At 39.3% G+C, this 15,944-nt stretch overlaps 1 protein-coding gene across 1 annotated transcript in view; it reads left to right on the top strand.

The window, feature by feature from the left end:
• Positions 1-13,223, top strand: part of ANKRD50 (ankyrin repeat domain containing 50) — a 28,080-nt gene extending 14,857 nt beyond the window's left edge. Inside the window, exons 3-5 of the mRNA XM_084886332.1 lie at positions 1,976-2,205; positions 5,094-8,644; positions 10,256-13,223. Of these exons, the coding sequence (XP_084742458.1) occupies positions 1,976-2,205; positions 5,094-8,641 (3,778 nt within the window). The 3' untranslated portion in view covers positions 8,642-8,644; positions 10,256-13,223. The remainder of the gene's footprint in view (positions 1-1,975; positions 2,206-5,093; positions 8,645-10,255) is intronic.
• The last annotated feature ends 2,721 nt before the right edge of the window (positions 13,224-15,944 follow it).

Genomic DNA, 15,944 nt, shown 5'->3' with positions numbered 1-15,944 from the left:
GGGGTGTACAAGAGGCAGGTGATTGATGATTCTCTCTCATAAATGTTTCTAACTCTCTATCCCTCTCTCTTCCTCTCTGTAAAAAATCAATAAAATATATATTTTAAAAAAAGACAGATGCATTATTACATCCTCTATCATCAAAAAGCCTTGCTGTTTTAACATAGCTAACAGTTCAGTCATTTCCAGACCCGGATCTTAGTTTCTGACTTTGAATGTTAGTACCTGAGAATTTTGGTTACCAACTTCTAGAAGCAAAGCAGCTTGAATTAATATACTGCTTTCAAGTAGATGGGAATCAGTAATTTTGATTGCTGTTGTAGATTTATGAATAAAACTCCTGTAAGCATTCATGTACAGATTGTAGAGTAGCCTTAAGTTTTCACTTCACTTAGGAAAGTACCTAGACCATGGGGGAGGTGGGGGGGTGTAACTTTTTAAGAAACTGAAACTTTTCCAAAGTGGCTGCACCACTAGAAATGGCAGTCTCATTGCTCCTTATCAGTGACAGCACTTGCTATTTTCAGGGGTTTCATTTACTTCACAATTCTAATAGGTGTCTAGTGGTATCTTCCTGTGGTTTTAATTTGTATTTCCCTAATGAGTTAATTGCATGATGAGAGACATGAAGCACATGCCAGCAGAAGAAACTGTAAATGAAAAGGCCTTTGTATAATTGTGTCTGATGAAAGTCATTGAAAGAAGGCCACTGTGACTGGACTGTCATTTTGAAAAGGATACCCCGGCTGCAGCAGGAACTCTGGAGGGCGCACTGGGAACATGTGGCTACTATGGTGGCCCAGGGGACAGATGATGGCAGTTTGGACTATGGCAGGGTTTTCAACCAATATGCTGCAAGAATTTTTAAAACATGCGATACCTGATATTTTAGTCAGGGGCACTGACCTCTTTTATCTTAGATTGTCAAATAAACAAAGACAGTAGCCAACACAACAATGGCTGTCTGGTGTGATTCAATCAAAATAGATCTTTTTTTGTCAGATTGGCAAAAAAAAATAATATTTTTTGCTGGGGTGCTGCAGACTTTTAGTAAATAATTTGTGTGTGCCACAAAATGAAAAAGGTTGAAAATCACTGTTATAGGCTGAAGTGGGCTTGAGAGATTTTTATGAAGAAATATTGTTACGTCATAATGATAAGCTGGATCTTGAATGCTATTGGATTGAAAGGTTAAGAAGACAGTCATGGAAAGGATTATCTAAGTTTATTTATAATTACATGGGTTATGACCTCCGCTGTGTATATTTCAGCACCTCACTCAGCACAAGGCATGTATAAAGTAAATATTTGTTGAAAATGAATGAGCATTGTTTTATGAACAAATTATATTCAACTACAGTATAAATTATGAGGAGGAAATATATTCAGTAGAATTATACCCAATAATTTATCCTTTATATTGAAATTTAAAAATACACTGTACATTCAACGGGACTTAGACTATAGTTTATTTTTGTATAGTTTTTCCTAATTACATTTGTGTGACAAGCTCATATGCAGTACAGTAATTTTATAAGAGAACTTATACTGAATCTTTATTATTTTTCTTATTATTAAAGTGGTTCCCAAATTTGTTCCCCCCATGCAACACATTTTAGCTTTGTCATAAATAATTCTAGTTTTTACCGATTCAAAAAAATTAGAAAGAAAATATTGAAATCTAGTTTCTTCAAGTTCCTTCTGCTGTTCTCCTCAATTATGCTGAATTACTAACACACACACACACACACACTCACACTCACACTTTACTGTGGAAAATGTTATTGGCACTGCAACTATTTTGGACGAGTATTCTCCTTAAAGTAAGGAATTGAAACCTGTACAATATTTTTATTCTAAAACCTTAATTCATTTGGTAAAGCATATTTGTCACCAGTAATATCAATGTTCGAATTCTAAATGTTAACATCACAGGCGACAATGCTCACACTGCTTGTCCGGATGTGCCTTGCAGGTGCGTTCTGCTCCCGCTCTTGGGAATGAAGCCTCCCCAGCAAAGCCTGTACCTGCTTGTGGACTCTGTTGATGAAGGCTGTAACGTCACTGAAGGCGAACAGACTTCCACCAGCTTGTCGGGGACTGTGGCAGAGCTGTTAGCTGGTCACCATGAGTTCTTTCCACCATGGCTATTGCTTCTCTGTTCTGCCCGAAAACAGAGTAAGGCTGTTACTAAAATGTTTACTGGTAAGCATGATTCCTTCCTGCTATCCTTCAGTGATTTTCATTGACAAACTAGTCTCTGTGGCTCCTTACAGTGGAAAATCTGGTGGTTGCTTCCAGCAGCTCTTTGCAACAGGACTTTTTTAAAGTTGTGTTAAAAATAAGCCATGGAATGTTTTAAGATCCTTTAATATTACCTTTTCTAATATTCTTTTCCTAATTTTCTTAGTGAAGATCATGAGTATTTCATGCCATGGTAGCTGCTATAGATCCATAGAGCTTCATTGATTATGCTGTTATGTCACTGTCAGTTGGTGATATTCTAACTAGACTAAGCATCTTGAGAGTTGTGAAAATCAGTGGTAGCCCTGGCCAGTGTGGCTCAGTTGGTTGAGCTGGTTGAGCGTTGTCCCATGCACCAAAAGGTTTCCGGTATCAGATCAGAGCACATGCCCAGGTTTTGAGTTCAATTCCCAGTCAGGAGTGTGCACAGGAGGCAACTGATTGATATTTCTCTCTCTCTTCCTCTCCCCAAAATCATTAAAAACATATTAAAAAAGTAAATCAATGGCAGTTACCAAGAAGGATTTCCTGGTGTGAGAGGAGAGACAGAGGCAACAGCTTTTTTAGGATACCTCTTGAAATAAATCCTTTAAAAAAAATCCTTTCCTCCCCTGCCCCACGGCTGCCTCTCAGACATGGCTGGAAACTTTTGTGGGAACTTGAGGGTCTGCTGAATCAAGTGATGAAGGCTTAGATCTGGATGTGTTGAGTTAGTATAGGGCTGGGGTGTTGATCTGTGAGTGCCTTGGGTGGGGCCTGGATGAGGCTGGTTGACCTATTTGGAAATGTCTTTTGTGTGAAATGTATCATTGGGCATGTGGAGGTATTATTGATAAGAGAAAATGCTAAGTAACTGATTTACTATCTGAAAAGGGATTTACTATCGGGGAAAGGGAGGGAGGAAGAGACTGAACATAAACTGCACCTATGGATGAGGACAATGGGGGATGGGGAGGGGCCAGAGGGTGGGGTGGGAACCTGGTGGAGGGGGGAAGAAATGAGGAACCTTTGTAATAATATGAACAATAAAGATTGATTTAAAAAAAAAAAAAATCCTTTCCTGATATATGAGTAAACAATTGGTATAATGTAAAAAGTACATAATCAGTTGTTTTTTCTTTTTTAACTTTTTTTCTGACTCAACTGTTCTACTTTTCTTACTACCACAATAAAGTTGTGATCCTGTTAGATCATATACAGCATTCTTTGTGCTTTATGAAATAAAAAAGAGTGTAAAACAAGGACCACTCACAGGGTTTATAGTTGGAAAGAAAATAATTAAGTTATTGTTTAAGTAGCTGTGTCAATTTTAAGTAATTCTATACACTTTATAGTATGGTGAAACCTTATTAATTTGTTCAAATTATTTCCTCCCTCTATAGGTTGTCTCTTAGATTTCCTTGCTGCTAATGGCAGTACTTTTAGTTTCTATGTATAGTATTTTTGTTTTTGATAAAAACAGTTGCTAAGTTTGGGGTTAAAATGACAAGAGTGAACATTGATGGAGCATCTTAAACCATCTCATCATGCAGGCATTGTTTCATCTCACATTATCACAAGAAGAGAGAGACCACATTCACATAACTTTCATTACAGTATATTGTTATAATTTTTCTATTTTATTATTAACTATTCATCTTTCTGTGAACTTTATCAGAAATATTTGTGTATAGGAGAAGACCGTGTATATAAGGTTAGGTACTATCCATGGTCAGGCACCACAAGAAGTCTGGGAATGTACCCCCTACACATAAGGGGGGGCTACTGTGATTCTTCTCCATCCTGTTCTAGCAAGCCAGAAATTAAGTTAATGTTGACTCCTCCTCTCTTTCCTTCTCCATACTCGCTCAGCTCTGTGCATCTAGCTCTTACTAATAATTCCCAAACTCACATTTCATTTGTATGTGTTCTGCTGTGGTTGTTCAGGCCCTTAGTGATTCTTATCTAGATGGATCACAGGCTCTTTGCAAAGTCTTGCCTCCATAGTAACAGGTGACCATCTCTAATCTCTGCTCAATTTCTAGAGTTGTTTCTCTTAAGGGAATTAATTTGCTCATTTTTTTTCTTCTGTAAGATGAATACGTGTGTTTAATAAATTCCTATCTGTAAATCAGGATATCATCTCCCTTTAGAAAATGAAATTATGGTTCCCTTTAAAAAAGTTAAAAGTGAATTTCAGATAGCTTTAACTAGTATGTATGTTGGTTTAAATATATTAAGCTCCTTTATTTTTACTATGCTGAAGTTTTTGTAGCAAGTTGCATCATAAGGTTCAAGCTATTTATTGACAACCTGACATTTAATTTGACAACATGTAAAATAATGTTATTTCAAGGCCATGGCAGGTGATATTCTAACTGGATATGAATATTCAGTCCCCTAATTAAAACTAGTATATACTTAGTTATGCAAGTAGAAATATATAAAATTTTTATATGAAAAAGATCTGCTGTAGAAACAAGCAAATCTTATTTGTTGCTTCCTGCACTTTTTTCCCTAATCATTTGAGTGTTCAGAAAATCTTAACATGCCTTTATGGATATGTATGTATGTATGTATGTATGTAAGACTATCTAATGCTTATCACTGAAATTGAGAGGGGCACAGAGCCACTACAATTTGTCCCATTTGTAAACTGGAAAATGAAATTGTTTCTCTGCTATCAGTGTGTTATAGAAGGAAAAGAAAACTGATTTCTATACTAACAGGTATGGATTTTTTAGTATTAGTTCATGTATTATTGATTTATTTGCTTATTGGTTTATTATACACTGAAGACATTTTCTGAGTGTATGGCAACTACTGTAATTGTTTTCAAATGATGACATCTATTTTTTTTGTCTCTGTAGGTTTTCGAAAAATAAGTTTAGATGACCTTCGGAAGGCATATATTGTTAAGGATGTGCAACAGTACATTCTCCATCGTTTAGATCAAGAAGAAGCTTTGCGACAACACCTCACAAAAGAGACTGCGGAGATGTTAAATCAACTGCACATTAAAAGCAGTGGGTGCTTTCTTTATCTAGAGCGGGTTCTAGATGGAGTTGTAGAAAATTTTATTATGTTACGAGAGATCCGGGACATCCCAGGAACTCTAAACGGTCTCTATCTCTGGCTGTGTCAAAGACTTTTTGTGAGAAAGCAGTTTGCAAAGGTTCAACCTATTTTGAATGTGATTCTTGCTGCCTGCCGACCTTTGACCATAACGGAATTATATCATGCAGTTTGGACCAAAAATATGTCATTAACCTTGGAAGACTTTCAACGCAAGTTAGACGTGCTCTCGAAACTCCTTGTTGATGGACTAGGAAATACTAAAATCCTGTTTCACTACAGCTTTGCCGAGTGGCTTCTGGACGTGAAACACTGCACACAGAAGTATTTATGCAATGCAGCAGAAGGACACAGAATGCTGGCTATGAGTTATACCTGCCAAGCCAAGAACCTAACACCATTGGAAGCACAAGAATTTGCATTGCACTTAATTAATTCAAACTTACAGTTGGAGACAGCTGAGTTGGCTCTGTGGATGATATGGAATGGTACACCTGTCAGAGACTCCCTATCAACCTTAATACCCAAGGAGCAAGAAGTGCTACAGCTGTTGGTGAAAGCTGGTGCTCACGTGAACAGCGAAGACGATCGCACGTCATGCATAGTCCGTCAAGCCTTGGAGAGAGAGGATTCCATTCGGACCTTACTAGATAATGGAGCGTCAGTCAATCAGTGTGATTCGAATGGGAGAACACTACTGGCTAATGCTGCATACAGTGGCAACCTTGACGTGGTGAATTTACTTGTCTCTAGGGGAGCAGATTTAGAGATAGAAGATGCTCACGGGCACACACCACTTACCCTGGCTGCTAGACAGGGACATACCAAGGTGGTTAACTGTTTGATTGGGTGTGGAGCAAACATCAATCACACAGATCAAGATGGCTGGACAGCACTGAGATCTGCCGCTTGGGGTGGTCACACGGAGGTGGTTTCTGCGCTGCTCTATGCCGGTGTGAAAGTGGACTGCGCGGATGCCGACAGCCGGACAGCTTTGAGAGCGGCGGCTTGGGGAGGACACGAGGACATTGTGCTGAACTTGCTACAACATGGTGCTGAAGTCAACAAAGCTGACAACGAAGGTAGGACTGCTCTGATAGCGGCGGCATACATGGGACACAGAGAGATTGTGGAACACCTTCTGGACCACGGGGCAGAGGTGAATCACGAGGATGTCGATGGCAGGACCGCACTCTCTGTGGCTGCACTTTGTGTGCCTGCGAGTAAAGGACACGCATCCGTTGTCAGCCTTTTAATTGACCGAGGTGCTGAAGTCGATCATTGTGACAAAGACGGCATGACCCCGCTGCTGGTGGCTGCCTACGAAGGACACGTTGACGTGGTTGACTTGCTCCTAGAGGGGGGAGCAGATGTGGATCACACAGATAACAACGGGCGTACACCCCTCTTGGCAGCTGCTTCCATGGGCCACGCCTCCGTCGTGAACACACTGTTGTTTTGGGGTGCGGCTGTGGACAGCATTGACAGTGAAGGCAGGACAGTCCTCAGCATAGCTTCAGCCCAAGGCAATGTTGAAGTGGTGCGCACCCTCCTGGACAGAGGGCTCGATGAAAACCACAGGGATGATGCTGGGTGGACCCCTTTGCACATGGCAGCGTTCGAAGGCCACAGGTTAATATGTGAAGCACTTATTGAACAAGGTGCTAGAACAAATGAGATTGATAACGATGGACGAATCCCTTTCATATTAGCTGCGCAAGAGGGTCATTATGACTGTGTGCAGATATTACTGGAAAATAAATCCAACATGGATCAGAGAGGTTACGATGGTAGAAACGCGCTGCGGGTGGCTGCCCTGGAAGGCCACAGGGACATTGTGGAGCTGCTTTTCAGCCACGGAGCCGACGTTAATTACAAAGATGCCGACGGGAGGCCCACCCTTTACATTCTGGCCTTAGAAAACCAACTTACCATGGCCGAGTATTTTTTAGAAAACGGTGCCAACGTAGAAGCGAGCGATGCGGAAGGAAGGACAGCGCTCCACGTTTCCTGCTGGCAGGGCCATCTGGACATGGTGCAGGTTCTGATGACCTACCACGCCGACGTCAACGCCGCGGACAACGAGAAGCGGTCCGCCTTGCAGTCTGCGGCGTGGCAGGGCCACGTCAAAGTGGTGCAGCTTCTGATCGAGCACGGGGCCGTGGTTGACCACACCTGTAATCAGGGTGCCACTGCCCTCTGCATCGCAGCCCAGGAGGGGCACATCGACGTGGTGCAGGTCCTCCTGGAGCACGGCGCTGACCCCAACCACGCCGATCAGTTCGGGCGCACCGCCATGCGCGTGGCAGCCAAAAACGGACACTCCCAGATCATTAAATTATTAGAGAAATACGGTGCATCCACTTTGAACGGCTGTTCCCCCTCTCCTGTTCACACCATGGAGCAGAAGCCTCTGCAATCAGCGTCTTCAAAAATGCAGTCGTTGACAATTAAATCGAACAGCTCCGGCAGCACTGGCGGCGGGGACATGCAGCCCTCCCTGCGCGGTTTACCGAACGGGCCAGCGCACGCGTTCAGCTCTCCTTCCGAATCTCCAGACTCTACTGTCGATCGGCAGAAGTCATCCTTGTCAAATAATTCCCTGAAAAGCTCCAAAAATTCATCTTTGAGAACGACGTCGTCCACAGCCACGGCTCAAACCGTGCCGATGGACAGCTTTCACAGCCTGTCGTTCACGGAGCAGATCCAGCAGCACTCGCTGCCCCGCAGCAGGAGCCGGCAGTCCGTCGTGTCCCCGTCCTCCACCACCCAGTCCCTGGGGCCGGGCCACCCCTCCCCCTCCAGCGAATTCGAGTGGAGTCAGGTCAAGCCCAGTTTGAAGTCAACTAAAACAAACAAAGGGGGGAAATCAGAGAATTCCAGCAAATCTGGGTCAGCGGGGAAGAAAGCTAAACAAAATAATTCCTCACAGCCAAAGGTTTTAGAATATGAAATGACCCAGTTTGATTCCAGAGGGCCTGCTGCCAAACCCGGGTCCAGCACCCCCCCTACACAAATCCCCGCGGAATCGCACTGCAAGATCATGATACCGGCCGCTCAGCAAGAGGTCGGGCGATCGCAGCAGCAGTTTCTCATTCACCAACAAAGTGGGGAGCAGAAGAAGAGAAATGGAATAATGACAAACCCGAATTACCATCTTCAGAGCAACCAGGTGTTTCTCGGGAGGGTTTCCGTGCCAAGAACAATACAAGACAGAGGGCATCAGGAAGTGCTGGAAGGGTACCCCTCGTCAGAGACGGAATTAAGCCTTAAACAAGCCCTGAAGCTTCAGATTGACGGCTCTGACCCTAGTTTCAACTATAAGAAGGAGACACCGTTATAACAGGTAACATTTCATCAACATTAAGAATAAAATGCAAAAGTCTGGTTCCCTTCACTTAGGAATTTGAACTTTCCCAGCCCGAGCACTCCCTTTCCTCCTTTTATTGTCCCAAGAACATACTATTTCACATACTTTATATGTTTTATTTATTCTTGTTTATCATTTGTCTCCTTCCACCTTAAGTGTAACCTTTGTGAGGGTAGGGATTGTTACCTGTTTCACTGCTGGATTCTATGCATTGGGGATACTGCTTGGATTTACAGTAGTTTCTCAGTAAAAAGGTGTTGAGTAAGTGAATAAATGAATGAATGTACTATTTATGGATCTCAGATTAAGAATTCCTTTAAAAAAAAAAATATATATATATATATATATATATATTCATTTTTTTACAGAGAGGGATAGATAGTTAGAAACATCGATCAGCTGCCTCCTGCACACCCCCTGCTGGGGATGTGCCTGCAACCAAGGTACATGCCGTTGACCAGAATCAAACCTGGGACCTTTCAGTCCTCAGACCGACGCTCTATCCCCCGAGCCAAACTGGTTTCGGCAAGAATTCCTTATACAGTCATTTTCCTTCTTAAAATTTCTTTGATGGTAACGGGGAGAGGGGCTATTTCTATAATACTCCTTGGTTTGAATAAAATAGTGTATGTAGTGCTTTGTAGATAGATAGTAAATATTAATTCCTAACTTTTCATTCAAGGAGTCCAAGATTTAATCAGCAAAAGGTAATTTTTAGTAGGACAGATTGTTAAGACTCTTCGAGTAAAGTTTGCACACACCAGGAATGGGGGTGGAAAGATTAATGGCTATATTGGCAAGCGAGTGTTTAGGTCCCACTATAATTAGACATAAGAATTAAATGTTTAAACCTTGAAAATAAATTCATATTTATTAAATAAAAACATCTTTTTCTTCTTCCCACCTCAGTGGATGATTCATTAATTATATAAGGGAAGTTAATGGGAAAATAGATAACATGATTTTTTATTATCGATACTTTTTAAAAAGCACATTTCTGATATTAGAGATAGATCAAAGATTTCATTAGGAATATTTTCCTACTTTTATTACAGGTATGTTTTCCCAGTTTGCTTAATTATTTTTATCCTCTATTGTACTTTTTCCTTTTAGCAAATGGAAATCTCTTTCTTATGCTTCTTTTGTCTTTGGAGATATAGTATTAGGTGACAAATTATCATAAATTTTGCTATATCTTCTAATAGTAAACATTTCCATGTGAATCTAGGAACAACTGGTCAAAGCTCATTAAAAAATAATATGTATAAAGTACTTAATTCATTCCCCATTGTTGTTTTTTTTAAAAAAAATACTTAAGTTCTGATAGTATCCGGTCTCCCACTCTCATGATATCTTTTGTAAAGGCAAAGTATAAATATGTATATTAAACAGGAAAACACATGAATTAAGGTAAACGTTTTGTGGAATCTTTAAAAGTGGTTTATAAGTTAAATAATGAACCTCAGATAATCTACTTTGTTCTTTACATGGTAAGCTTATATAGTCTTATAGGGTTTTAAAATTATATGTAGTTAAAATAATAAGTATAATGTAGAAATTAATCTATTTTTTTAACTTTTGCATTAGTTTCCTGTTCTGTGAGACAGAAGACATTGTGATTGGAGTGGTTCTTCAACTACTGGATGGAAACATAACATGCCTGTTGATTGCTGGAAAAAAAGAAGAATGTGATATTTGCAGTTCAGTTACCTTAATTACTGTAATGTGCCTAAATAGCAAGGCTGCCTTCTCAGTGTAACCCTTTGTGCTTAAAAATTTCATTTAGTGTGCTTTGTATTCACTACACAAGAATAAGCACTTTTTTTAAAATGCAGGTATATACTGCAGTTCCCTGATAAAAGCTGAAAAATTTTTGAGTATTTTAAGTTAAGATTTGATAAATGTGCATGTGCCATGATCAAATATATATGAAAGGCAGTGTTCCTTGTATTTATTATTTTTTTTCTTTTTGTGGCAAACAAAAGTTAAGCCTACTGTTTCAGTCACATTTGTATTGCTGTAGTGTGTGGCTTGTTTCCTATATCTTTAAAAATGTCACTCATTAAAATAAATCATGCAACTATTTATACTCACTACACCTTCAGCATTGGTTGAAAATGAGTTTCTATTTAATGCCATTGAGGTAAAGGAAAATGGTTTCTTCATAGATGTAAAAATAATTTCTAGTATTTTAGGGAGCTGCTCTAAGTAGTTTAAATTTGGATTTCCCAGTAGAATCCTCCTAATCTCTGGCTAAATGTGTCAAAAAGAAAAAGACTATAGGCAGAACAAAGTTCTGTTTCATTTCAATGAGGTACAATTTCACCTTCCATTCTCTCATCATTCCACCTTCAAAAAGACTGTCATTCTCGAGGCATGGAAGTCTCAGGACAGACACACTGCAGCCGCACGTGTATGTGGGAGGAGCCATGCCTGTCTCTGGGGGTAGATTTTTGATCCCTGAACAATTCATTGACTACCCTTATCTCTACCGTCCAGTTGAATCAAATACAATTTACCAGTGTGAATTTTAATGCTGGTTTCTTTCTCAGTTGCCTCTATTTTGTAAATCACTGCATGATGGAAATAGCCCCCACTCAAAATCAGTTGGATCAATTTTAGTGGTTAGTTTGATGAATATTCTTGAATGTAGTAAGTGTTGTCCTTCACAGATGATACCACTAACCTGTCAGTCATAACACGTGTATTTTTTTATTGGTATTTGATAAACAGTAATTTTTTGTCCACATACTCTTTCCTGCTTTCTTCTTTGAACAATTGTCTGTGGGATGATTGAATGCTATAGTTAAGGGTGAGGTCTATGTCCAAGGAAAACAAAGTTGACCAGCTCAGGAGCATGTGACCCACAGCCTTGGCCTCCTAGAGGGACTCTAACCCAGGGGGACAGTTGAGTGAGTATGTCTGGAAAGGTTAGAATGTACTTAGAAGCCAAGGGTGTGGGTTTGATATTTAAATAAGCCCTGAAAAATCTCACAAAATCCAGAAGTTCTGTTCTTTCCATATATTGTTGATAAGAAGGAGGAATGAGGAAAGAGAATTTGGAGATTTAGCACAAAACTTACTATTGGAAGAGAATATTTAGAAAATGTCTTGGGAACAGAGGTCAGTAATGTCATCTTAAATGAAGGATACACATGTAGTGCATTGTTCACAGAAACAAACGTGGAATTGGTTGTGATAAATGTTTCACTTGGATCTTTATGTAAGGCTTTTCATTTTGCTTTTGTTTTTTAAAGTCAGCAGCACTCTTTTTATGTCATCAAGTCATAATCAGGAGTAGGAAATGCATTAATAAGTTCACTCGCTATTAAGGTGACATGGCAATATGGATAACTCGAATGTGAATGTTTCAAGTATTGAATTTTTTGTCCCTATGGGACATTTATTAAATACACTTAATAGGACTCTTGCAAAATAGCCTTAGAAGTGTTAATGATTCTATTAATAAATATGAATATACACTATTAAGAGAACCAATCTTACTCATATCTCAAATACAGTACATTTACATTACTGTAGAAGATGAAGCTCTAATGTTTTATTAGGTGTATTTTTTTTAGAAAGAGAACCCTGAAAGCTGCCAGTTTTTCTATTAACCTTGAATTATTGGAATTGTATTTATTTAATTTTATTGTTTGTTTTTTGTTTTACAAAAAAATGCACCTTGTGGCCAAAGGGCAAAGATATGACTCATTACATAAGGGATTTATGTTTTTCAAAGAGCTAAATGTTTTCATGTTCACATTATAGTACCACTTGAGACAGTTGGTAGGAAGAGAACCTATTGGGGAAAAAAAGATTTTCGATATGATGTTTTTATATTATGTTTGGAACAGGACAAACACGGCCTTTGGTCAGGCTGAGGGTGAGAGGGTGCCAAGATGCCCGACTGCTGACTTCTTCCTGTACTGACTTAATACTATGATGGAAAATGGCTTTTCATCCTTAACAAGAGTAAAAATAGTCCCCCAACTATAACTCCTAAATAGCTATTTTAAGAATTAAAATGTTTAAATTTTGTAAATCACTTGATGCCACTACACACCTATGATGCCATGTGCTTATAACGTTTTTATAATATCTCATCCGTGTCCATCCCTAAAAGTCATGAGGTGGTAAAAGGGGAGTGATAAAGAGCACAGTTCTGAAGAATGGAAATCTGAATGCCTGTAGGAAAGGTCTGACCAGAACTCTGTACTGTGTGGCACACAGTATCTTTTATCCCTCAGCCCTTGCCCCTCTCCTACTGGAACCTTCACCAAAAACAATTCCTACTTAAAAAAACAGGAGTAAATATTTTTCTTAATATTGTCTGGCTATGCAAATGTTTGTTTTGCTTCATGTCTCCATTTACATGTCTCAGCAAATGTAGTTACAAATACTTTTTTTTTCTCCGTTGGTTTGAGGTATGTAAATAGCCTAAAATGTACATTGAACTTCACAATGTAAAAGTTTTATTTTATTCCTTGTATTATATTAAGCAAAAATCCCTATGTATATGAAAGTGCATAATAAATATATTTGCTTTACAGAGGATATCTTGTTTTAATTTTATTTTTGAGCCAATAGAACATGCATGACATGTTTACAATAAAACAACTGTTACTTGTTTTACATTATTAACTTAGTTTAAATAAATACTGAGCAAATGAATTTGGAACTATTTTTTTAAAAATGAGACACGATTACTTTCCAAAGGAAGGAAGAGAAAAAGATCTAGCCTATAAGTCTTCCTAAAGCTTCTGCAAGGACATACTGTTTGTTTCTCCTGGCTTACACAATGTCTCCCCATGTTAGGTGTCGTGTCTGCGAGATTGCAGTAATCCAATAAATTGTGTGCATGTATGCTCCTTGACCGTCAGAATATTATGGCCATCTTGCATTTGATATTTGGGAGTTTTATTGCGAACATGGTCATTCATTTTCCAAATAAATTTCTGTGTATTCTTCACTCAGTAAACTTGAGTCACTTCTTCACGGCCTTCTGCTCCCCAAACCAGAGCACAGTGTGTGTGTGTGTGTGTGTGTGTGTGTGTGTGTGTGTGTGTTCTATTACTCCAAAGAGAGGTTTCTAAAAAGGCCAGCAAGGTCTTTTTTTGTTAGGTAATTTTACAGTAATTACAGGGTTCAGTAATTACCTTATATTCTTTATAAGTTTTGTTGAATTAATAGAAACCTTATTTTAAATGATTTAATGTTTAAACACAAATGGTTGATTTACATAGAAAAATTTAAAACAGACTGGTTGACTAAATAAACATTGAATTTTCTAGCTGGTGGTCCAAAAAAATACACTGAGAACTTGGCAATGACTAATGTTTTCACTCCTTTGCTCTAGTACTTGGAAGGATTCCAACTAATAGTACTGAGATACACACTGAAGGCTTAGATTCCTGAATTTCTGGGAAAATTTCAGTCATCATGAAAATATATGCCACTAATCTTATTTTCAGGAGAAGGCCCCTGCTTGCCTATTTTGCTGTTATAATAAAATTAAAATCATCCAAATTAAAATGGAGCCATTTGAAATTTATTGTATATTTATGTTTCCACTCTTATTTTTACTTCTATTTTTCAATTACAATTGATATTCACTATTATTTTGTATTAGTTTCAGGTGTACAGCATAGCAGTTAGACAATCATCTACTTTACAAAGTGACCCCACCAATATTTTAAGTACACATTTGACACTATAGTTATTACAATACTAGAGGCCTGGTGTATGAAATTAATTTGAGCATGGGTAGGATCCCTAGGCCTGGCTGATCAGGGCCTTTCAGCTGCCAGCCAGGGCCTTCCTTTGTTCTGCACCACCCTCTGGTAGCCAGTGCACATCATAGCAAGTGATCAAACTCCCAGTAGAACTCCTGAGAAAACACTGCATATTAATCTTTTATATAGAGACTAGAAGCCTAGTACATGAAATTTGTGCATGGGGGGAGAAAGTAGGGGGGGAGTTCTCAGCCCAACCTGCACCGTCTCCAAACTGGGTCCCCTTGGGCCTAAACCGGTAGTCGGACATCCCTCTCACACTCAGGACTGATGGCTCCTAAATGCTCACCTTCATGCCTGCCTGATCACTTCTAACTGCTCCCCCTGCCAGCCTGGTCACCCCCAACTTCCCCTCCCCAACCCCTGCCAACCGACCGACCTTGTCACTCCTCACTGCCCCTCCTGCCGACCTGGTCATTCTCAATTGTTCCCCCCTGCCAGCCTGGAGGTGGGTAAAAATTGTGGTATGTACCGTGTTTCCCCGAAAATAAGACATCCTCCAAAAATAAGACCTACTTACAGGTTTCCTACTGAGTGAAATATAAGGCATCCCCCGAAAATAAGGCCCCCCTAGGCTAAACATGAGAGATTTGGTCCACTGATTCTGAAAGAAATGGAGTCACAAGAAATTCACCCGGAAATTCAGGAATTGGATTGTTATGATGATGTTCCAGAAGATGATGACATGATTGTCATTGAATAAATGAGTAAATTCTTGATACTGTAGGATTCACAGTTTGTCTGGTTTGTGTCGACAACTACTGTACTACCATACCGTATACAGGTAATAAATTTCCTTTATTTTCATTTAACAATAAATGTGTACCATATTCTTCTTCATGGAAAAATAAGACATCCCCTGAAGATAAGACCTAGCGCATTTTTGGGAGCAAAAATTAATATAAGACATTGTCTTATTTTCGGGGAAACAGAGTATATTCAATGAAATATTACTCGGCATAAAAAAGAATGAAATCTTATTCATATTTTTAAAGGACAGTTTGATGAGTTTTGACAAGTCTATACAACAGAAACCCCACTGCCGTTGAGATACACAATATCTCTATCACTTCACAAGATTTCTTTACGCATGCCCCTTAAAATCGATTCCCTCCTCTCACCCCAGCCTCTGGCAACCACTGGTCTTGATTTCTGATAATTTTGCCTTTTCAGAATTGTCTCTAAGTAAAGTCAGATAGGCACTCTTGTGACTGGCTGATCTCACTTAGCCTAGTGTTTTGAGAGTCACCCATGTTGCAGCACATGTGGGTGGTATGGCTTTTCCTGCTGAGTGGCAGCCAGTTAGTTTTCCACTCTAATGCTGTACCACCATGTCTGTCATTCACATGCTGATAGATACTTGAGTTGTTTCCCATTGTTGGTGATTATGAATAATGCTCTTATGAGCATGTGTGTTTAGATATTTGTTAGCATATGGTTTCATCCGTTTTGGGTGGGATTAGTGGGTTGCTGTACATGTA

Source organism: Pipistrellus hanaki, assembly GCF_964339955.1.
Source record: "Pipistrellus hanaki genome assembly, chromosome: 5".
Classification (NCBI taxonomy): Eukaryota; Metazoa; Chordata; class Mammalia; order Chiroptera; family Vespertilionidae; genus Pipistrellus; species Pipistrellus hanaki.
The sequence above is the reverse complement of the archived record's forward strand: the minus strand, read 5'-3'. Positions and strand labels throughout refer to the sequence as shown.